The sequence below is a fragment of the Tauraco erythrolophus genome, chromosome 2 (genome assembly GCF_009769465.1).
Source record: "Tauraco erythrolophus isolate bTauEry1 chromosome 2, bTauEry1.pri, whole genome shotgun sequence".
Lineage (NCBI taxonomy): Eukaryota > Metazoa > Chordata > Aves > Musophagiformes > Musophagidae > Tauraco > Tauraco erythrolophus.
In genome coordinates this window covers 79,896,373-79,921,582 of record NC_141466.1, presented here as the reverse complement: position 1 = coordinate 79,921,582, position 25,210 = coordinate 79,896,373, and the positions used below count along the sequence as shown (strand labels likewise).

Genomic DNA, 25,210 nt, shown 5'->3' with positions numbered 1-25,210 from the left:
CCAACAAGGATTTCAGTTGTTTTGTTCATCTTTTGTGCCTTTGTCTTTTTGTTTCTTTCTGACTTTCTTTCAGAGAATATCTAACCATAGGAACTGAGATTCTACATTAGCTATATGTGGATTTGCAAAAATCCTTCAGTGTAGGTTTTTTTTTCCCCCTGCTCTGAGGTACATTGACCCTTTGGCTTAAACCGTGTTCATCCTTACACATTCTTCTTGAGGCAGCGCTGCCTACATTATGCTCAGCAACTAAAATTTTTTTCCAGTTGGAACAGAATAAAGATCCATGCTGTGCAAACATAATTACCACAAGCTTCTGGAAGGTTGATATTCTTTGGGATCTATTGGCACTGGGCAGAAAGCTGAATTTAGGATTATAGCATTTGTGATCAAATTATCAAACTGACAGAAAAAAAAAGAAGAAAATGTCTTCCTTGATCTACCTTTGTGATCTTCCACTTGTGAGACAGAATGATACAGTGACCTGCAAGTGAAGCTGTCTGCAATATTTCTGAGCTGTATTATGTGTGCTGTGGCACCATTTTTTTGTGCAATGGCTATGTCAAAAGCACAATTTTCTTAGTGAGGTATCCCAGGACTGGAAGTCCCTATTTAATGGTTAACCTTAAGATTCAAAACTAGCATTTTTGAATGCTAGTTCAAAAAAAATGTATCTTTATATTCACTGATACACCTGAAACTATCTTACAAGCTTGTCTATACTGTTGGCATCTGCATGGGTATTCGGTCTTAGGTCTTTGACCTTCAGAACTTGTCATATTCTGGTTTAGCAGTTATATCCAACAACTGCCATAACTGGTATTTGCAGATGAACGCTTTAGATTTAGTTTTGACAGTCTATCTACCTGTAATAATTTCTCATTTCTGGAATATAATATCTGTAACTAAACTTCCACTTAAAATACAAGCCCATCTGCTGTATATATACATACATACATGTATGTTTATGTATATGTTTGTTGCTCACCAGCCTTTTGTAGGCAGGGTCTAAACCTTAGTTAATTAGTTAATTACATTCAATTCAATTCAATTCAAGCCAGCTGGGTAATAATAATTGGATGCCATAATTCCCCCTTTTTGTTTTACAGTTTTTTGTTTTCAAGAAGGCTTTACAGTGAGCAGAGACCCAGTTCATTCATTCCAACTCCAGCACACTTCCCTCTTTTGGGGTAGCAGCTTTACCTTCTTTGTTGAAGGACTTCTTGCTCCAGCTCTGGCACTTTTGGCTCTGGCTGTCAGCTCTGGCGAGGGAGTCGAGGTCACGGTCTTCAGGGTTTCTCGTGTTTGTATCACATCAGGGTCACTAGTTGTTGCTCACCAGCCTGGGCTGTAGCTCCAAGGATGTCATTGCATCTTCCACAACCAGGAGGAAATGGCCCGCCTTTTGTAGGCAGGGTCTAAACCTTAGTTAATTAGTTAATTACATTCAATTCAATTCAAGCCAGCTGGGTAATAATAATTGGATGCCATATATGTTCACATATTTTAACTACCTTCCCTCTCAGCAAAACAAAGATTAAAAAATCAAAGGTGGCAGCTGCATCCTGGAGCCAAGTGTCCTAGGGTACTCCAAGAGACACAATGCTTGCTGAGCACCAGCACTCTCTTTCCAAGCTTCCGTGATGCCCTACTGGTGCAACAGTCAGCTTTGTGGTTCTTTACACTTACCTGTCAAAAGACAGGGACAGAGAAATAGAAATAAGTATATGAATGTGGGGATGCGGACTTGAGGTATGGGAGAGGGGGATCAGCAGGATATCACGCTCCAGGCTGAGCCTTTTCACCATGTACAGTGTACATCGATATTCAGCTTCGTGCAACACTGCACAACTATTTTGTGATAAACCCTGGTATCATGGCTTCCAGTGCTGGCTGACATTAGTTTATTGCATATTTGCTATGAAGATGGTTTAACCAAAGTTCTAAGAAAGATCAAAAGTTCACTTGAGCAACCACAGTACTTGGAGCGCTGATCCCTCCTTTTGTTCACCACAATTTTCTCCTTAGCTTTATCAGACAATAAATACTCAGTATATATTACTGGAAGAAACCTAGCTGTTAACAGTCAGTTGGTTTCTGGTGTAAAGCTATGCCACTTGGCACCTGAGCTTTTATCTACTGCAACTCTGCTCAGCCTCCACAAATTATTTTTGAAGCGGTTGAATAAAATATCAATAATGTTTTAAATAAAATCTGAACTGTAGATATGGCCAGATAAGGTATACAACTCAAATTGAATATACAAAATAGTCGTTAAGTGTTTCTGTTTAACTTCAACTGAACCATTTGCCAAAATCTATTGGCCTAATGGATTGGTGTGGCACTGCCGAAACAACTGAGAGTTAAGCTGGCAGCCACTGGTTCAGTGTCTCACTGATTGAGAGTAACAACCAGTTCCTAAAGCTCTATTCTGTACATAGTGCGGAGAGGAGTGGAGTCTCAACAGTTCGTGTGGTAGGAATGCCAACGCAGGGCAGAGGATGCTTTCCTGAACTGACAAGGTTGAAGAATAATAGTAGGACTTGGTTTAAATGAATCTTCTTGAGAAGAGAATCACTGTGCACGTTAGTCGCTAAAATGCAATGAGCATGTAATACTGGTATCACATTTAAAGATACTGTACATGTAGTATCAAAAATATGTAATAATTGGTGAATCAGAGAACATCTTGATAAATGAACCACGCGGTATATCAATAATATCTCTTACTGAGAGGTCGCTCAGGGCCTACATATTACTGCGTTCTCTCTTGATCATAGGTTTGCATTAAGGGAAAAAGGAGTAATCAAGGAGCTATAGTGACAGATCTCTAGTTACGGTCTTACAAACTTCATCTTGAGTTGTTTTAAGTATTTAAACATTAGCTTAATTCCTTCTGCTAGAGAAGCCATTGTATTCCTTCTGGATAGTAAACTGTGTTTTCCTGCTGTTTGCGAAGATGATTAAGCCAACAGGTTTTCTGGCTGGAGGCACCCCAACGGGTCTCCCCAGACTGCAGTGTGGAATGGTTATGAGCTGAAGCTCAAAGCTCCCATAGGTAGAATCATGTATCTTGAAAAAGCAAGGGAGCTCACTAGATGATACGTACCATCACCTCACTGCGGGGAATTTCCACGCGTGTTGAGACAACTTTAGAGTTGCAAGGGTAGGACTATTCTATATCACTGTTTCAAAGACTGAGAATATTATTTCCATGTTTTTTATCAAAAAAACAGACGTAGATGCTCAGCAGGCTGTACATGTAAATGTGTCAGCCACACTAGTCCTCTCTGCCTCCTTCCAGCTTTAGTGTACGTGCTGCAGGTTCAGTATGGTTTCAGGTACTGGTTGCAAGGTTCTCCACCAGTGATACAGACACACACTGATTATCAGTTACATAGATGGTATTATAAGTCTATGAACACAATACTGACCATGGATCTTCAGAAGTTGTGGAGAAAACTGACAAATCCACACTACTACCAAAATGTTATAATAATATTTCTATTTGTAACTGCTGCTCTACTAAAGGCGAGAGTGCTCTCCAAGTCAAAGCTATTCTTTTTGAGTTATACTGAAACCATACTGAACCTGCAGCACATACACTAAAGCTGGAAGGATGCAGAGAGGATTAGTGTGGCTTCCAAACAGGAATGCAATGAGACAAGTTTTGTTAAACTGTCTCAGTTTCTTTTAGTTTATAACAAATAATACTGTTTCTTGTTTGTTCAGTCGTTCAGGATAGGGACTCTCTTTTGGTCAACAAAACATGAAAGCCTTGACAAGCCAGTTATTCAGTTTCTCTCTCAATATTAGGACTGAAAAAAAAATGGACATCGTGGTTAGGGAATGGATTATCTGTTTGGTTATAAACTGTATTCCTGCTGGACTTTGTCCCCAAATTTTAGAGTAAACATCCGTCTTGCAATCCCATTCATAGCTTCTAGAGCATTACTTAGGATCGTCTTAAGTGGTATCTGTCATTGATATTTATACAAAATGTATCTCAAATACTTTTCCAAAGAGATTTCTACCCTTTTGGGTAGTCAGCAGTTTACAGACTAGTTTATACTGTCAACCTGATTTTATTAAAGCTTATAGCACCTTCCATAATGTGGTTTCCAAATATTTGTCATTCTCTCCTGTGTTGTCGCCTGTCAGTAACTGTGGGTTTCTTTTTGGAAGTGCTGATTAGAGTATTTTCTGAGGTCTGTACTAGGTTCTACTGTCCTATTTTAACTGATTAAATATATTATAGGTTGTAGGATCATTTTTTAAAAATTAAAATGTCTGAAAATCTGCATAGTATTCGAAACCAAAACTCTTTTAAAGACATATGCATATGTGAAAGTAACTGTAAGACAGTTTTAAAGAAGAGATACAACATTGGTGGAACTCTTTTTTTTTTTTTTGCATTCCAATTCCTTTTTATAGCTTTGTTTTCAAGTTTTGAATAATAGGATTACTAACGTATAATTTATACGATGATTTTCCTTTTCAAATAGTTGATAAATGTCACTTGCTATATTTTTATTTAATATTTTAAAAAGCTTTGTGTTAAATTTTGCACACTTAATTATATGTGAATGTAAATGAATGTGTGTGTGTAAACACATATCTTTATGTAACCACAATATCTTTAATCTGCTAATCGATTGTACCTACATCTGTTACCCACTTTTTCTGATGGTTGTCACTCAGTCTCTGATGCAGGAGGTTGGTGAAGAGAGAAAATAGAAGTTCATCTAAATTCTAGCTTTTAGTATAACCTTGAAACACAAATTACTCTTATTTCCGTTTACAGAAATGTTCATTTGATCTGTTCTATAAGATATTGTCACTCTTTCAATAGAATCAAGAAATTTTGCTTGCAATTGTGAATGTGCAAGTCTTCACATTCATAAATTCCACATATACATCAGATATATTTTTATACATGAAAAACATCTGTTCTTTCCAAATAATGCGGTTTGGCGAATTCAGATTCTTGCTAAATGTGGAGATTGGGAGTTTGGATTATTTTGAGATTTTAAAATCTCAAAGATCTTTCTAGTCTCTGTCACTATCAATTTTTACAGCTAGCGAAAGTGCTTAACACATGCTGATTTTTTAAAGTGGAAGGGTGTTGGTAAGAAGTAACTTGCTTTGAAGTCCATTTCTATTATCTGTATTACAATATTTGTGTTGAAGTATCTTATTGCTAACATGAAGTTTCAGTAGAGCCATTCCCAAATAAAATTCTTTAATTATGCTGAAATGTTCTATGGCTTGATGCTATGCATGTTCTTGCTTTACCTTATTTCCCTTGTGGTAAAAATTTAATTTCTATTTTGTGAAAGTAAGATGATTGCATTCAAACTTGGAGCTCCTTGGCAGTGCAACTGTCCATACAGTCTCTGTACAGAGAGACATACTTCTTAACTTTTCACCATTTTACTGCAAATAAGGTGTACTGTCATTCCTACTAAACATATATACACTTATGAATGAGATTGATAAATAAGATGGAGGCATTTCTTGCTCAAAGAGCACAAGCTCTTCGATTTAATTTTTAGCTCATCAAAGGCAGGTAAATTTGTAATATATTATTTATCATGATCTTTCTGACCAAACCCTCACACTACTGTCATCTAGTATGCAAAAGCCCTTACTAAATGACAAACACTTTCTTACACTTTTTAATCAATAGATTGTGGCATCTTTATTGAAAATCACCAGTGCTTCTGTCTGTTCTCTGTTCTACGTTCTTCTGGTCCAGCCCTTATCTTTTCGTAGCTCATCTCTGATATGATAAGCTATTTAGCTTTATATATCTCGTCAGGGAGAGTATTCCTTTCCCTCATCATTCTTCCTTTATTGTGTGCCTTTTTTTCAGAGTTAAAACGTAAGTGATTTCTTCATTGTTAATTTCCTCTACTATTTTTATACCTCTTTGATCAAGTCTCTGGCTCTCATCTCCAACACTCAGTTTCTCTGCTTATGCAAAATATCTCTTTGATAGCATGCCTTTTACTCTGTTGTCATGTTCAAAATCTGCAAATCACAGTGCTGCTGTCTGATTCTTTTTCTGTGTTATAGAGCTCTTTTGACTAGCATCTTTGTATGTTTATTGTATTCCTGCTACTGCCTTATTGTATTCCTGCTACTGCCTTATTGTATTCTTGCTACTGCCACTGTCCCAAAATGTTTCCTAGAACTGTATCCATCTATGACATTTTCTGCCCTCTGTTTTTACTGACAGCATCTCTTCACAGATGTGATTTCAATATTTTAATTTTATTCAGTTAATGTAATTATTATAAAAAACTTTTCATTCCGACTTTTTACCTGTGCAGTATTGTTTCCCCACTAGAGTTCAGTTCTGTCTTCCTTTTCCCTTTCTCCTACTGCTCCCATTTCCCTACTGTCATTATTTTCATTTAAAAAAAAATGCAGAAAATGAGTCAAAACTGAATGTTCAGTTGAATTAATTTATTGTAAATCTGAAAAGGAGTCTACAGCAATGAAAACTTTAATATAGCTAGTGAATATTGCTGTTTAACTGTCATGGACCTGATCTGCCAACAGTCTGTACCAGCTTACTCCTAGGTAGAATACCATTAACATTTTCCTACCTATGTGGGGTCTGTTTTTCAACTGAGTCTTCTCCGAGGTAGTGTCTCTTCTGAAGTTTTTCTAATTTCTGCTGAGAATAGACATAGGACAGTGGAAACATCAGTTCATGTAAATGTATGAAACTTAAAATTTAACAAAGTTTACAACTGACCTGGTTCTTGTGGTTAAAACCAAGAGCATAAATATCTATATTAAAAAAATATATATATTTGAAAGTCATTTGTTAAAGACTTGTGCGTCTTGATTATTTGATGGGCAGGAACATGGAATGCCTCCAGCAGAGGCCATGTTCTGGGTTGCACGGAAGGACTGTCCTGTGTCTTCCCCATTGCTCCTTGGAGGTCAAAATAGATCGGACCACTACAAGTAAGCTGCAGTCTTTCTGAAGGGGCACAGCAGCACAGGGGAATGTAGTAGCAGATTACTTCTATCCCTTTCTCACATGAAATATGACAGTGGCTACACCAGCTCATTTAGCATAGTATCCTATTTGTAGTCCGTAGCTTCTGCCAGTAGCTTATGTAAGAGTAAATCAGTCAGATAACGATGTTTTCCAGGATTCTGTCTCACTCTTGATCACTTTATGCCTCTTATGATTTTGTACACCTCTATGATACTGCCATTTAACTGTCTTTTTTTGGGGGCCAGAAAGTTATAGTCTATTTAAGTGATTGTGGCATGGACGCTATTGATTATCCATTCCCTCTTTTTGTACAGCACTGTTTCTGGATTTTTTTTTTCTCTATTCCTCTTCCTCTCCTAATAATTCCTAGTATTCAATTTACTTTTTTGATTTCTACTGAGCATTGAGCTGACATTTTCAAAGAACTATCTATTATAACCTCAAAATCTTGTTTCTGTGTGGTAATAACTAGTCAAGACCATAACTGCTTGCGTAAAATTATTTTTGCCATGTACATTACCTTACATTTATCTACAATGAATTTCATTTTTCATTTTATTATTAGTCACTCAGCATCATGAATTCTTCAATGTTTTTTCCAGTTGGCCTTCATTTTTACTAACCTGAATAAAATCACATCAGCAACAAACTTTGTTATTTCACTGTTCATTTCTCTTTTTCTGATGGTGAATACTCAAGTCCTAGCACAATTTCCTTTAGAGACCTCACTGAGGAAACTGATAATGTATTCCTGACCTTTGTTTCTTGTGTTTTAACCAGTTATTTCATCACAACGACACTTTTATTTTTATTCAGTAACAGTTTAATTCTATTAAAAAACTGCTGAGCAAGCTTTTTCAGTATTTTAATATCTTGAATAACTTAATTATCTTTCATAAACTTTGCTACCTCACTATTTATTCCTTGAGTGCTCTGAAAAATTAACCTTTCCATAATGTTTTGTAATAGGGTAACCAACTCCATAACAAAAGTAACAGCAATACTGTTGTTGATGCTTGTTACCAGCCTTTCATATTTACTGGTAATTAATACTGATATGTTAGCTTACTTATATCTGGACAATGTTAGTTGAGTAAAACTTTTTTTGGACACTGAAAGTAAGTAGATAGCTAATACAGAGAACACCAGTAGGAATAGCCATTATTTTGACTGAGAGTGTGCTGTTATTTGAACTTTAGTCAAAAGAAACATTCCTGATTAGATACTAATTGCATACTAACACTAGGAATAAAATTTCAAACTAACCAAGAAAGCAAAATTTGAATTTTACATTCTGTATTTTCAGAAAGGTGATTGCCTAAATTGAGTATGATCTATGCAGATGTACCTTTGTGAAATGTCATATATTTGAAATTATAAATAATCTGATACAATCTCATCTTCAATTTGCAAATGCAGGCATTCATTCTATAAACTTAAATACAGTTTCTTTTCATTATTTTTCTAAGTTCTGTGGTGCATTATCAATTAAGAAGCTGATGATTTAATGATATTTTACGATTTCCATGATCTGTCAGTACTTAGAAGGCACCAACAGGCTCTGCAACTTCTTCTTCAACCTCCCTTCCACTTTGGATGTGTAACTGGTTGCGTTAAAGGCCAGCTGTGAAATGAGCAGTTGTGTAACCTTGGATCAGACTGCTGTGAAAAGAGTTATGTGAGAAAGAGCTGCAGGAAGCCTTGTTGGAGATCTCCACCTCACCCATCCTTGGTGGACTCACTGGCCTGGGAGCTGCGTTTAAGCTCAGATCCTTACCTTTTTTCCATCCCTGGGCTCTATTTTTTAGATACGCTGTATCTGGATGTATATCTTCTTGATCCTCACCTTAAGTTGCTGACTTGATTTCCTGGACTTACCTGAGACTAGCCTCATCCTTATGGACTTGCTTGGTGACCACTGGTCTGTGGGTGACCTGTGCTGCACCTGCCCTACTCATCTTGCCCAGGTGGGATGGGTCTGAGCCCTTGTCGGCCAGACCCTGGCTGCTATTTGCCATACCATCACTGTTGACTCCTGGCTCCCCTGCTGTTCCTTTGCTGTGCTGCACCCTGGCACCTGAGTCTTCAAGCTTTTTGTGTGTTGAGCTGTCCAGTCATGACTATTTCCCTAAGCATGTTGCTGTCCGTATGGAAATCTCAAACAAGTATTAATGTTCTCAAGTTCCACTTGGTCAAAAAAGAGGAAAGCAGAGCTCTGCTGGAGCTGATCAGTACAACTGGCTTTTACTTTGTAAATGTTTTCTCATTTATTTGCTGAGATTATGCTCAAGTGAATCTGCTGCTCATACTGAAGCCTACACTGCAGGATCTGTGCCGCCCATGCTTAATTTTCTGGAGCAGCTTCTCTTCCCCTTAATGTGCTTAGGCTTAAACCCTGAAGTCCCTACCTTCAACTACAAATAAGCTGGTTCCAGCCAGTTTTTATCACTATAGGTCACACTCATTCCCTTCAGTGAGGTTAAAAGCAGCTCACAGTGGGGGTTTGCAGGGGATGTTATGGTTGGTGTGTAGTGGTTTCCCCATGCACAAGGCATACATTTTCAGGGAGATCATTTGATACCCTTAGTCCTGAAAACTGTCTTGATATACAAGGTATTACTGATGTTTCCTGTGTGTCATTTGCCAACCTTTCAGCAGTCACATGAAATTGTCTTTTATTCTTTTTTTTTTTTTTTTTTCCCATGTTTTGCTGTCTGGCAGAATCATCTCAAGTTTCTTTTTCTCTTTTTGTTGCCTTCACTCTTTATTGTTAATATGAACCATGCTAGCTCTAGCGTTGAAGTTTACTCCTTCTGAGAATCAGAGAGCAAACTGAGGGAGAGAAGAGTATATTATGAGAAGGAAGAGAAAGGTGACGTTTATATTGAGGTCAGGAAAGGGAATGAGAAGGGGAAAAGGTAATTACAGAAGTTAGCTGGGTAACAACATAATGAAGGAAGAATTTAGGTGAAAGAAAGTAAAGATAAATGATGCTGGGACTCAGAAAAGGGAAGCAGAAGATGCCTTCATGATGAAGATTGAAAGAAAGCCTAATAACATTTTCCCCACCCCATTAAAAATTCTAAAAATTTAAAATAAATACAATTATTTTGCATTTTTAAAATTAATAGAAGCCTCTTGGGTTTTTTTTCACACATTTTTTTTTCTGAGAAGGAGAGCTGAAAAGCTAAATATCCCCCCTGCTGTCTTTATCAAGTAATTCTACCTCTTAAACAGGCATTGCACACTTTGCAGACAAATTTCAGCTCTTAATAGCCTCTCTTGCTTTCATTTGTAGTTCTTATTACAGTGACAAGTCCATTTCTTTTTGCTAATTAGCGATGTTTTCCATACACTTTAATTACCTGAGATCCATAGACTTTCTGGAAATCGTAGTTGAATCTTAATAAGATTTTTTTTTTTTTTTTTGAGGTTCGGTCTATTTAATATTGTTATCCATACTGCAAAATACCGACACTTTTTGTCATGAGTTCTTGTGCACCACATCACCAAGTAGGAGTCATCTCACCTAATTTTAGAGGTTTGCAATGTAGATATCTCTACCAGACCTAATAGTCCTAAATCCCCACAAAAGGGAGAAACAGACCCTTTCAGGTACAATTTAATCGACATATTCGTATCTTTTTATATTTACTTTAGGATTAATTGAATCAAACCATAAAACGGCCCATTTTTTCTCAGTAGAATCATAGAATCATAGAATGGTTAGGGTTGGAAGGGACCTTAAAGATCATCTAGTTCCAACCCCCCTGCCATGGGCAGAGAAATCCTCCACTACACCAGGTTGCCCAAAGCCTCATCTAACCTGGCCTTGAACACTGCCAGGGATGGGGCATCCACAACTTCTCTGGGCAACCTGTTCCAGTACCTCACCACCCTCTGAGTGAAAAATTTCTTCCTTATATCTAATCGAAATCTGCCCTCTTTCAGTTTAAATCCATTACCCCTTCTCCTGTCACTACACGCCCTTGTAAAAAGTCCCTCTCCAGCTTTCCTGTAGGCCCCCTTTAGGTACTGGAAAGCTGCTATAAGATCACCCCGGAGCCTTCTCTTCTCCAGGCTGAACAGCCCCAACTCTCTCAGCCTGTCTTCATAGCAGAGGTGCTCCAGCCCTCTGATCATCTTTGTGGCCCTCCTCTGGACTCGCTCCAGTAGCTCCATGTCCTTCTTGTGTTGGGGACTCCAGAGCTGAACGCAGTATTCTAGATAGTAGACTATAGTATGACCAGTTTGTAAGATTCTAGCTGTCAAATAAATGCCATTCTCATGGTCTAAATTAGATAGGCATCATAAAGAATAAGTATCATCATCAACAGGTAGAAATGTTTTATAAATGTGTGCATCTGCATATATGTGTCTGGGAGGAAAGCTATGTGCTCTGTGAAATCTTTGCAAGTAAAGACAGGCAGTTAAAAATAAAAGATTAAATGCAGAACCTATCAATTGTGCATTTGGAAAACCAATGGAATCTTTTAAATAATCTCTTTTTTTAGGTGCAGAAGTGCAACCTCTACATTTTTTAAAACAAAATTTATCTTTATGTGGAAATTTTCACTACTTGGAGACTACTGGGCTTGTGCTGCAGATGTTTTTCCTCCTACTGTGTTGAATTAAGTAAAGTCCTTATAGTGAGGACGGTTGGAAAAATACTTTTTTTTTTTTTTCAATTTGAACTATGTGTGTTTCGTTATGTGGATGCAAATTGCTAAAAGGGTCTGGGGTCTCTGATGCTTGGTCTACATTTTACAGATCACAACTAGTCTAAATGTAAATATAATGGAATCTGAAACAATGTTAGCTTTATGTAATTTTCAATCTGTTGAAAGACTTCCTGTAGCTGTATGCTCTTTCAAATAACTGAGTTAAAGAAAAGACTCAGTAATCATTATCGTCTATATGAAAATGCAGTTCAAATGAAAACAGTAGGTTAGCTCCTAATATCCCTATTCAGATTTTATTCACTTAAACAGTCATGTGGATGATAATGGGTGTTTTGACTGATTAGAGATTTCAGGATCAGGTCTATAGTCATTATGGCTAATGTTTTCTGATTAACTAGTCATGCATATCGAAATAATTGGTCTGTGCTATCACTAACGTGTATAAAGCTCCCACAGCATGTTCATCATTAACAGTAAGAAAAATGGAGGTAATTCAGGTCCTAAGGAGCTTAAAAATCTAAATGGAGAGAGTACAAAAACACTGGGATACATACCAGAGACATCTACTTTCTCTTTTTATACAAAACACTAAAGGGAGAGAACAGTTTTAATACTTTTTGTGATGGGATATTTGTGAGAAAATTAGCTTTGAACAGGTAGAAGAGAGAAAGAGTGTCTCATTGGAATGACAAGACAGATCCAGATATAGATCATAAATAAGCAGCCTTTTGCATTCACCTCTTCATAAAGTTTTTTGGCCAGTAAAAGCAACATAATTAAATCAATTAGACAAAGAAAACCACCAAGCATTTTCCTAAGACTAGCCTGTAATAAATGGCTTTATCTGATGACATTTTAAAGTGAAAATTGCAAAATAGAGATTGTTTTCTGAATTCTTGTTAAACTTTTTTAAATTATACACCAATGGAGTTTATGCCTCATACATTTACATTATACATATATATATGTAGCATTCACATATGTACAAGTACATATATACTCATACATATTAGCTGTACATATTAGCCTGGTCCCTGTTAAATGCACATTGTTTAAAAGATAGTGGAGATGTTGGAGGTATAAAATGATCAATAAATTTCTTTTGAAAGTGGAACAAAGGATTTTGTCTATCAGGCCCACTCCTGCTTTTTAAGTAATAAAATTCTATCTCAGACTTCTGATATTCAGGTTTGGGTAACTTATTGTCTACTTCTCTAAAACCAAATGGAAGGAAGCATTTGGTGTGATCTTATATAACCTGCAGTGTCACTTATTCAAACATTTGTTTCTTTTCTATGGATAATTTGACGGTCTACATCAACAAATAACTAACACAGAAAATACACCAGAGAGAAAAACAGAATCTGAATGAATAGCAAAAACATTGAGAAAGATTTTGATGGAGACCAATGAGAATACATGAAACCTGTCAACTGGATATATTGGATCATTAAACTGTAAATTCTCACATACAATGTCAGGTCAAATAACCCCCTCATTTTTTCCTTTGGGATTTTATAACTACCCATGTTGGTACTTTTCCCCTTGAGTCCTTGACCTAGTGACTCCATCTCCACTCCATCTCTGCCATTTTACTCTTATGCATCTACAAACTTTTCCACAACTCTTTGTTGGTCATTTCCTTACAAGATGAGCCAAGGTTATGATGGTGGGCCCTAGACTTTAGACACTTTTGAACACAGATAACTAAGCCTGAGGTGGAGATGACAGGGAAAAATGCTTAAAGGGGAGTTTATGGAGAGGGGGTTACAATACTTAGGATATTTCTGTGTCTCCTGACACTTTGTCTTACTCCAACACTCTTCTCTTGATCTTTCTCTCATCTCCCTACTCTAGTATTGCCCTCAGACACACTTCTGATATTTCCAGGTGTGAAGTCCTTAAGTTTCTCCAAAGGTTTCAAGCTTCACTCGAATGAGAACATTGGTAGACAAAATGGCAATCAGCACCACAACACCATGTTAATTACATACTATTCATTATGATTCTAGCTAGGAATTATTTCTCATATGTTTAAGGAGCTATTAAATATCCTATAGAAGTGCATTCAGTACAAAATATACTAGAGGAAAATCTATTGTTTTTCTTGACCTATCATCCATTCCTGAATGATGAGGATGCTGTCCCCCATCACTGAAGGATATTAAACTTTCAAAATTGATTCTCAAAAGACATGCTGATATACCAGCTGGTGTGGGAAAGTTCGAAAATAGTGTCTAGACCAATAGATGAGTCGTTGTGACTATACCTTTTCAGAAGTGTAGTGCAGATACAGCACGTTTGTTTTCCCCTCAGTCTTCCTCTGCCTACCAATGTATTTAACTTGAAAAAGTCTAGTAGTTATAATTCAATGTATTTATTTATGGCATTAATGTCCATGTTCAGTATCAGAATCAGCATTTATAAAAGATCTTCCTTTTTTTTTTTTTAACTTGTAATTTGCTGCATCTGCACATTCTTGCTGGGTACTAGTATTATAAAATATTAAATGAGGAGCTTTATGAAAACTTATAGACCATGATTGAATGAGGAAAGACAAGGTTCTAAGGTTGGTGCTGCAGCAATTTTAGTGATTACTGTCACGGTGCCATAATTACAATTATCATTAATATTGCTATGTCAGAGCTGGTGCCTAAAGTGGATTTCTTTGTTCCTGTTTCTTTAAGTTCCCCTCTGAAAAGGGATTCAAGAGGATGCAGTCTCAGCCAAGGGCCGTGCTAAAATACACAGTGACATTAACAACTCAGTGAGGAGTTTAATGCTGGCCATCAGTAGTGTACTTTATGCTGACTTTTAGCATTTGCATTTTTAATTCAGTCTTTGCTACTCTTGGTGATGCTGCTGAGGACAAACTCCTAATGCTGTCACTGCACTTTGTGAGAATGACATCAGCACATCTGTATAAAATGGTGAATGGATTGCTGAAAATCTCCATTTACACTTTCCTCCTAAAATCAGAACGTTCCTCTTGTGCTGTGCCTCTCCAGCAGCTGTAGCAGACATTTCAGAAGTTATTTTGGGTCTCTGAATAGATCTGTGCTGCTTAACTGCTCCAACTCATTATATTAGAAATGTGTTTCTTGTGTATCAAATCTGCGCATAGGGGATGTGTTTGGGGGTGCTTTTTATATTCATGAAAAAGGAAAAAAATGAAGGAAAGTGCTAAGAAAAATGAATATTGAGCTAACGTAGTCTATTTTTGCACAGAGTAAATATCAAGCTAATGCATAAGATTTATCCTGTATAGTAAATCAGCAATATGTCTCATTTTAGGCCTCTCCTATGACTGCTATTTTTTACTGCAGTATTCAGTCATGCTGATTTATGCCATACTATCCTATGAATATTTTGCAGAGTATTATCAATAATATAATTTTATCTTTGGGCCCAGATGGAATCAGCTTAGAACAAAAGCAGGCAGAAAGCATGATTCCTGCCTCAAGTAGTTTACTGCTTGAAACAAACTTGGTATAAAATATGAGACAGGGACACAAGACATGATGGGAGAGGACTGGATCAGGAAAGGCATCAGCTCAAGTAATAAAATGTTTTGTTCTTTAAGGGCTCATATACTCAATAAGATGGTTCTGTTTGACTGGAAGGGTTTCATTAGAGTCATGGCAGGAATCCTTCTGGAGAACAAGACCAAATTAGGATAGATCTATTCAGGATAAGTGCTTCTGCATGTGAATAGAAGCAGCAGTCTCATTAGTGTCAATAGACGGCCCATATAAAAAATTGGAGCAATGGGAGAGGACTGGTGGTACCAAAATAGGAAAAAGGGCTTTGGTCTCACTTCCTGCACTTGAGACCCAGTCAGAAGTAAGTGGCTAAAATCATCTTGTTTATTGTGGGCCTCTATTAGCAATAGCACTCTTGCTTGCTTCAGTCATGTAGTATTTCCTTTGAATTGTGCTAAAGGTACTGTCCGTTTATTTTATTAATTGACCTGTTGATCCTGTGTAGAGGAGCTGTCAAAATTCAATCATTTGCAAGAATACTTTTCCTCGTTTGCAATACCATAGTTTAGATTTTTTTGTGAATTCTAGCTCAAATGGAGTCTAATCAAGACATTCTCTCAGTCCTAGTGTTAGGAGCCCTAGGCAAAGTATGAGTGAATAGAGATCCAAATGTCCAAACTTTTTTCATATTTAGTTTGGAATCACCTCTCCGCATTGTACCATATATTAACTAGTTCAGCATATGCCTTTTTTTCTTCAGTTGAACTATTTTCATCTCAGAAATATGTTAGAGACTGATTTGAGAAGTGCACTCTCAACCTTTTGAGTTACATTTATTCATATGAAAAGTTTGTATGTGTATGAATGTATGGATGTCTGTTAATTAGAAAAAAACAAACCAAAACAAACGAATCGGTTGAAATTCTGTTATGCTTTGTGTTCTATGGTGATTAATATTCCCCAGGAAAGCATAATGAAAATACTTGATAGATCAGTTCACTAAAATTAATATTGGAGACGTCACTGATGTACTCTTATGTAGCTTACATTTCTGAAAACTTGAAAGAGTTTGGTATTCTTATTTTTACGATGTGTTATAAAATTCCTTCTTTCAGCAGTCTACATCTTTGAAGACATTGGCATCTTTTTTCTTAGGAAAAAAAATTTTTTGGACAACATAGTTCTCTGAAGTTGAGTTTTGGAAAATAATTCCGCATGTATGTTAGGACTCCTGTGAATAGGTGTAACATGAAACTGGTAGGCATTTTCTTTGGCAGAACACAGGGTCTTACCCTTGTCATGTGAAGAACGTGTAAAAATATCAGTCAGTCATGTTTAAAAATATTATTCCAGCTCATATTTGCTGTGATAACACATTAAGATTCAAACATACACAGAAAGTATATGGCTGATAAATGCAGGAAACAGTAGGAGAATGGGGAAGAGGACGGTGAAAAACTTCTGATCTCGAAAGGACTACTGTTGATTCTAAAGTTCATCACTGTAAATGGGTCAAATCTCCACAACCATTCCTCTTGATACTGGGAAAAATCTGGTAAAAACTTTATTCTAGTCTCAGTTCAACTTTGATAATAAACTTGAGTCTCAGAACTTGGAGGGCTAGTCTAGATTAAACCCATGCTATGAATCTTCCATCATTTTCTAAGAAATAGTAATAGCCATCCTAAAAAGTGTTTTACTCAAAACAATGATCAGGATTGCATTTGAAATCAGCAAAATTGAAAATTCATTAACATTGCCCCAGGCTTACACAATTATCTGCATATCATCTTCTGTTCCATAGCTTCACAGAACAGAATGTGTTTCAGTTCATTTTCCTTGAAAATTTATTTGACCTAATATCTTGGCAGCAGTTTGCAAACTTTGATAAGTTTTACTGCTGCCAACAAGAATAAAGAAATGATTCCCAGTCTTCCATGAATAAAACTAAATTTGCTAAATTAAATATTTGTTTTCTTGCTATGATATCAGTCAAACTAATCTTTTAAACTTAATCCAAGGAAATATTTGTGCAATCTGATCTCTCTAAAACTTGCAGCTAGACAAATTTAGACTAGAAGATGCAAATTATGGAGAGCTGGGGTAATTAATCTCATACCTCAATTACCAAAGATTACAGTTGGTGCTTACCAGTGGTAAGTGCAAACTCCAGACAGGATGCATCTTCTAGGGGTTATGGTGGTGTAGTTCACCTATAACTGTTGAAGAAGCAGGAGTTACTGAAATGTGTTAAGAACTAGACCAGGCAAGATAAGATCACAATGCCATCTTCAGGACTTAAAATTAGTCAACCTATTTTTTTTTACTTATCACTTGGAAAGTCAAATAGAACCCTTTCGTAACAATTTGTTACTGATTTTAAATATACATTAAATGTTTTTGTTTGTTTGTTTGTTTTTCCTCCTGACAGGTGCAGCTAGTTACAACAGTTTTTATGTTTTTTGCAAACATTTCTGCCAAGCTGTGAAACCTGGGAAACTGAGGGTCCGCTGCAGTATGTGCAAACAAGGAACACTGACGTTGGCAAGGGTAAGCTTTTTTGGTTTGTTTGTTTGTTTCAAGGTTTTGGAGTATATGAAAATTATATATATAGTTTTATCTATATGCATCTTGTGGCTATGTATATATGTATTTCTACTTAAATCTTTTCGTGCTGTTTATAGCTGAGAAGAGTAATTCAAAGGTTTGTGAACACTTCATTCACTTATCTCCATTATTTGCAGCACACACAAGGAAACCATAGCAGACTAGAGCTCCAATCCTTTAAAGACATTCTTAACTTTTTTTAGGGACTAATGATTAACCTGGTAGTATGCACAATGTGTACAACTACATAGGTGCTAAAGGATTGGAATTATAAAATCTTAAACAAAGCTTGGAGCAGTTGTTAAGGCCACAGAAAGACCTGAATTCAGTGTCATTGATTATAGAATGAGACAAGGAGGGATTAAATGGCTGTGCAGTTGAGAATGTCAATCTCTCCAGCCTAGCTGCCACATGTAGAGTCAAGGAAAAATTGTTGTGCCAGGACAGGAAGTTAGTAGGACATCTATCAGGCTTGGTTTGCATCCTAAAATGCAAAAGTGCCATTTGACTTGAATGTGCAGTTCTGTGACGTTTTGCAGAGGTTTTTTTTGTCTAAGCGCCACTGAATTTCACTGATTTTGCTACCGGGGAATGAGAGTCCTTTCTTATAAATCACAGTGTTTGTCAGCCAAGTTTGTAACATGAGAGACTTAGATTTTGCAGAAGACTGAGCTATGATTTTTTGGGGGCTTTCTATGGTATTTGACACATATTTAAGTGTTAAAATTTGTCTTTAAAGTGATTAAATTCCCTTTAATGTTCTTGGTATAGCCTGGAGCTTCGATGTCTTTATACGTAATATATACAGTACCTCAGTAAGACCTTTTAAAAACCCAGCTCATATATTCTCATTGAAAAGAATAAACTATAGCAGTGCTTATACACATCTAGTTCAAAAAGCTACAACAAACCTCCTCAAGCTCTATATGCAATTCCTGAATTACCCGACTATCTCTGGCTTATTTCAGAGGCTTAGAAGTGTTCCATTTTGTGGTGTTCCAGATGAACACATCTAAGGGGATTTGTTTTCTCCCAGAAGTTGCATTTAAATATTGGTGATTAATATAGGCTTGAATCACATATAAATCAAGATACAGGAGAAGTTGCCATTAATGTACATTTCCAATGACATAATGTTCAGGATGGATAAAAACACAGATGACATTGCATTCAGCTTTCATACAAGCAGTCAGTCCTGCTGGAAGACATTGCTATTGTCACTAGATGAGTTTGAACATTATGTATTGCAATGAAAGCACCGAACATGTGTTCTCTGCTAGACGTAGCATCTTCCTTCAGCCTGCCCGCTCTTGGAAATGATGACTTTCACACCTGTGCCATTTGGTTTGGAATCTTTATGTTCCTTGTATTAAGTATACTTAAATAAATTTCAAAAATTTTGATTTTTACAGTATCTGCTAAATAGTGTTCTTCATTTTGGAGACTTTAAAAAAATAAAATTAATTTCCTTATTGTCTCCCAAGAATTCCTCATAACTCCACGATAAAAAACATATTATAAAAAGTGTTAGTATGGCATATTTCTAAACATACTTTCTGTATCTAATTGTCTGGAATGCATGTGGGCCTGCATTCTTTTGGCAAATATAGAGTCAATAACACAAGAAATATACACAAGCTGATAACTTCCATTGAATGAGCAGAGTGCAGCTGCTTCATTTTCCTATTAGCATATTTTACAGTAGTTTTGAAAAGAAAGTAGCTGGAAACTTGTAGTGGAAGCATTTACTAATTTCAAGATTGGTTCAAATAATCCCAGCTGTCAGAAGATTTGAGAAGGTACTTCTGCATAAAAGTATAAAAGACAAAAGGAAAGTCTTCTAAGGAGTATCAAATAACAATTTTTGTCTGTTATAGTTTTTAAATAATGCGTGGCTATGAAAATAATTTGCACTTAAAGTTCTTGTTACTTTCTCCCCAAAACAAAGAAAATCTGTTATTATTCTTTTTCTCTCAAATTCAAGTGGAGAACAGTAGTTGAGAACAGTGAGTGTGCTGTTCCAGCAGTTTGGACTGGCAGTGCTCATGACTTCCAAAGTGCAGTATTTGCAATATAGGCACACTTATTGCTGTGAATGTGCTATGCAACAGTGAGTTTGATTTACAAATACATACCATCTACCTCAGTCCTGTGGTTATGAAGACTAGGTGCAGATTTGGCATGTGTCTGGCCGATGTGACCTCTTTTCTTTTCACCTTCTAGTCCATTTTCCAGGGAGACAAAATAATTCCAGCTGGGGAAGCTTGAAATATGTACTAAGCTCATTTATTTTTCAGCACTGTGCAGAAACCTCTCTGCATTAATGCCAGGCAAAAGTGTGGTCCTCCCAGCGAGTGCATTGTATCCGCTCTGCTTTCTTCAATGCATTGCAGTCTACAGTAGGCAAGTTATTTCAAGCTGAAAACATTACTGGCAATCGCTTGACATTAAAAAAAAATCTATAAAAAAGCTTGTCTGTACTACCATACTGGATTTGTGAGCAAAGCCGTTTTTTTTTAGGATCTTTTTTTTTACCCAATTCTCTGTAAACTGTGCCTGACCTTTTCATGGCAACACAGAAGAAGCTGTTTCTTGAGAAGCTCTCTTGTGCCATAAGCAGCGAAGCACCATGTAAGCCAGAATTTGTTACACTAATTCTTTTATTGAGATGAAAGTGAATACCTGTGTAAAACCCACACAAAGCTTTGGGCAGCCTTAACTTTACATGCTAATCCTTTTCCTACCTAAGCCACAAATGACCAACCTAAATAAATTGAGCTTTCTTTTTTCATGGTGTGTTGACTGACATTTTAAAATATTACTTACTCATTCAAACAGTCTTATTCTAAAACCTTATTTAACTGTCATGCCTATTTGCATAACATTATTTTAATATATGATGCTCAGACTGAATTTCTGATACTATATGCCTATAAAATCAAAGAGCTCACTGTTTTTATTTTTACCAAAGACGTCCATCTAAATATTAAATTTGTAATTTTCCAGATGACACTTAGTTTGGTGTTTTATGAACATTTCATGACCTAATGCTTTCTGGGAAATATATATCAGATTGATTTAATTATAAGAAAACATCAGTCACTGCAAAAGTATCACCTCTCCCTAGTTTCTCTAATTAATCAAGCACAAAAGCATGTCTGGAAAGATTGGAGTGTGGGAGTCTTATGTAGACCACCTACAAGCCTGCCAGCAACTTTCTTCAAATAGCTCAAAAAGTTTAGTCATTAGATTCACATTGTTTTATAGCTTTTGCTGCTTTTAAGCTTTTAAAAATATTTATTTTGAATGCATACAATGCTGCAATTTGTTTCAGTAGTGTGATGTAGCTATGATTCAGAGAATTAGGGTATTCCTCTTTCCAGAACAAAAAAAAAAAAAAAAAAAAAAAAAAGATTGTAGCAGTCACGTTTACAGTTCTTTTTTTTGGAGCCACAGCAGTGTTAACATTCACAGAGCTATCTTTGTAAGGAAAAGGTAAACGTGTGTCTGCAAATGGAAGGTGTGATTCTGCAAATTGGAATGCACCAAACTATATGTATAAAACATATTTTTTCAATGTAACTATGTGACATACTCCTGGTATAGAAGACAGTAACATTTGACTCAGCATCTACTTGTCATAACACAGAATTCAGCCACTGTAAGACTCTGGATTGAAGTGTGGTACATTGACTTTAGGTCTCCATACTCAGCCACAGGTGCTATGGTGAGGCCATTTCTACTGCAGGGACTCGTGACTCGTTGCTATTTGATAATTCTTCACATTGTCTCCTTGATAGTTTTGGTTCAGTTTTCAGTATATCCTCTATTACAAGCACCAAAGGTATTTTGCACAGCTTCTATCGTTTGCAAGTGTTCCTTATAGCTCACATCATTATTTCAAATCTTTTCAGACATGAGGAGTCACATTCGAATATGAATTAACTCCCTGCAGCTGATATGGGACCTAGTTTCTGACACTGACAGCACATCTGGATTTTATTCAGCAGCTGGTGCATATAGTCCTGTTGCTGTCCCTGCCTGCTGCGCTCCAGAGGAGCCTCTTGAGTTCACAGAAACGGCTCTTTTATCGTTTTTCATTTAGGGGTATTGATTCCATCTATTGCTTTTCATCTTAAAACTAACAAAGAAATGGACATTTGCTGAATTTTGTTTCTCTGGCAACATGACAAGCTTGTCATTTAGGTAGCTTCTCAGCGTAGGCTGTATGATACATCACAGTTCTGCAAGGGAGAAGCACTAGTGTCTTTCGAGTGCCTTCCAGTGACTGACAAATAACAAGTCATAAAGAGTTTAAGTGGTCTTCCTAATAGATGATAGTGTAGTATTTTGAATTTGATACTTTAATATTTCCTAGGAAGAGAAAGATTCTAAATACAATCATTTTCTTCAAGCTCTTATTTCCTAACTCCATTTCAATTGAGTTATTTAAGTAGTGTTTTCTTTTTAATGAATATAAACTTAGCAGAGATTTTCAGTAATAAAAAGGCAGTTTACTTTTGATCTCTCTTTTTTTAATATATCATTGCGAAACTCCATTCCACAGTGCACTACCTCTCACCACTGCTCCTTTTATATCTCATATTTTATCTAGAATTCTTTAGTTGTATCCTAGCTCAATGACAGAGAAAGAAAAGTACTGCTCACTGCATTGGAGTAAGGCTTATTGAAAGAGAAGGGGACAAGTAGCACCTCTCAACTACTGCCGCTGTGTCAGCTTCTTCCCACTGCTGGTTACCACTTCTGGGGTAATATTGCAAGCAGGTTACAAAAAATGAAGTTGTCCTTTGAAGCTACACTGCAAAATACACTCCACCCAGTGGACAGCAATGTGATAAAGTGTGACCTCATTCACAGATTGAGGAGATGCTAAAAAATATGATTGAATTCTTGAGAGAGGATGACATAGGTATTTGTGTCTCCAAAATCACGTTTGCTGTGAGGATAAAAGTATTTTTGATACATCTTAGCTAACACATGACAAACACTATGTGTTAAAATACTTCTATTGAATATTGCGCATAGGACAGTTACCTTTGTAACATGTGCTCCTTGGTCAAAGTAACAAATGTGAAGCAACCATTTATTTTTGGATTCCTGCTACTGAATGTGTTAGTACAAAAATAGATTAATTGCCCTGCATTTGGCTGTCAAAAGTAGTACTTACGGGAAATTATACATATTCAATATATGTGCTTCTTTCTACATAAATAATGAAAAATGTCTCAATTCTGACATCTAAATTACCACCGCTGGGCACTGATGTTAATACTGTTTTGAGAAGACCAGTGCAGAGAAAAAGAGCTCTTGGAACTCTTTTTCCCAAGGTTTCCACAGATTCAGGAAATCCTTCTGCATTAGTTATATTAAGTCAGCATACTTAATGATAAGCTGAATTTTTTTTCTAGTGAACCAGTATTTTTTGAGAGTGAGAGAACATCTCAAGATACAGATACTGTTATTCTGTTGTGTATCCCAAGCCCAGCTGAGCCAGGATGCCCAGCTGATCCTCTTCCTACCTTTGTACATGCATTTGTCTCATGACTTGATCTGATGGTGACAGGCCTGCTAAATATGAACTGCTGAGACTCTTAGTGCAGGACTATATTATGATAGTAAGTCCTATTTCCTAGTGATGTTTGTTGTTCATGCACAATTCCATGCTGAAGGAGATACAAAACCTTTATCTGTCATATCCATTAGATAGTTTGAGCAGTTTCCAATAACAAAATCTGTCTCAGAAGAGGATAATTTTTCATCATAGCAAAGGAGAATCTGTCACTAATTGGCCTGACTGAGGACACTAATATTTTTAGTGTTTTTACTGTAGTTCCACAGGTACCATCCTCATAAGGAATTTGTCTCACCTACTCTTCCTTATTGCTCTCCTATTGCTTGCAGTGACTTGGTGCAGGGCACCAGCATTAAATAAATTCAGTGCTGAGCTGACCCAGAATCCAGAATTACTGGTGGAACTTTTCTAAGAACGATCACATGGGGTCTGCAGATCTGATTCTGCCATTGTTTAGCCAGTGTCTTCATTGCTTTTAGTAATATGAATATCAGAAGGGGAAAAAAAAATAAATAAAGTTTACACTTCTACCTTTAAAAAGTCTATTTTCTTTGATGATATGTTAGATTCTGCCAAATCCAGACAGACTTTGGGAAGGCTATTCCACTAAATATTCCTGGGGCCTGTTTAAGATACTGTGGCACTTATTATAGGAGTAAGAAAGCTCAACATTGGATGACTGCAAAATGATTTTATAACCATTTTGTTCTTTCTTCTCCACTTCTTTCTTTGGCTCTGAGTCTCACTTCACACTGAACCCCTTAGAGGTCAGTCTCTCTCTTGCACCTGCCATTGAGGCTGGCCTCCAAAGTGCTAAGCTCCATCTGAAGAGAACAGTTGGGATCATTTAGAAGACTTGATATAGTTTTATTTAGGCTTTTGGCTACCTCTTTCATTTCTTTTTTCAATATCCCTTTAGACAAATTTCACTACATTGGACATAGTTTAATTTATGTATATGCAGTAAATGAAAATAAATGCATACTTGATTTATGAAGAAAATTATTCTATCCCTTCCAAAAGATAGGAACAGCAATTCTCTGATGCAAAATAAAGCTCGCAAAGGAAACAATTTTGCCTGTGTGTTGAGAAAGTAACATATAGATTTTGCTTTCGTTTTAATGGGTTAAGAATATATATTTTAACTTCTAATTCTGTTAGAAGCTCTGAGATATCTGTGCACACTTTATAATATTTATTGCATTATTATTTATTTATGTTTTTTTTAGTGAGATTACATGTTATAAAGTGTCTTAATGGTGGAAAAAAATACCAGTTATTGGAAAAAGGGAAAATTGCTTCAGTGTTATGTACCACTTCAAGTCATGCTGTGAAGTAAAACTGCCTTTTAATGTGGAGCCTAACATGAGTTTCTCCAGCCTAGGTGACAACAGTCATAAATGAAAAGGAAAACAGTTACCAAATTTACTTTCAAATTAGACTTTTACATGAGTCTCTGAATCAAATGTCTTATGAACACGTTTTGCCAGAGAAGATAGATGCATGCCTGGGAATATAGGTGGTGTTCAGTGTATCCTATCCTCACAGTTGCTGCGATATCACAGAAGCACAGACTCACAAACTGATTCAGGTTGGAATGGACCTCTGGAAGTCATCTGGTCCAGCCTCTCTGCACAAGCAGGAACGCCTGGAGTCAATTGCCCAAGACCATGTCTTTTTGAATATCTCCAAGGATGGATTCTCCACAACCTCTCTAGGCAACCTGTGCCAGTGCTTAGTCACCCTCACAGTAAAAAGGTTTCTCCATATGTTCAGACAGCACCTCCTGCATTTCAGTATGTGCCTTTTGCCTCTGGTCCTGTCACTG

At 36.6% G+C, this 25,210-nt stretch overlaps 1 protein-coding gene across 1 annotated transcript in view; it reads left to right on the top strand.

The window, feature by feature from the left end:
* The window catches only part of PRKN (parkin RBR E3 ubiquitin protein ligase), a 796,707-nt gene that overhangs the window by 284,365 nt on the left and 487,132 nt on the right, over window positions 1-25,210 (top strand). The window contains exon 4 of the mRNA XM_086626845.1: window positions 17,614-17,732. Coding sequence (XP_086482971.1) covers window positions 17,614-17,732 — 119 coding nt within the window. The remainder of the gene's footprint in view (window positions 1-17,613; window positions 17,733-25,210) is intronic.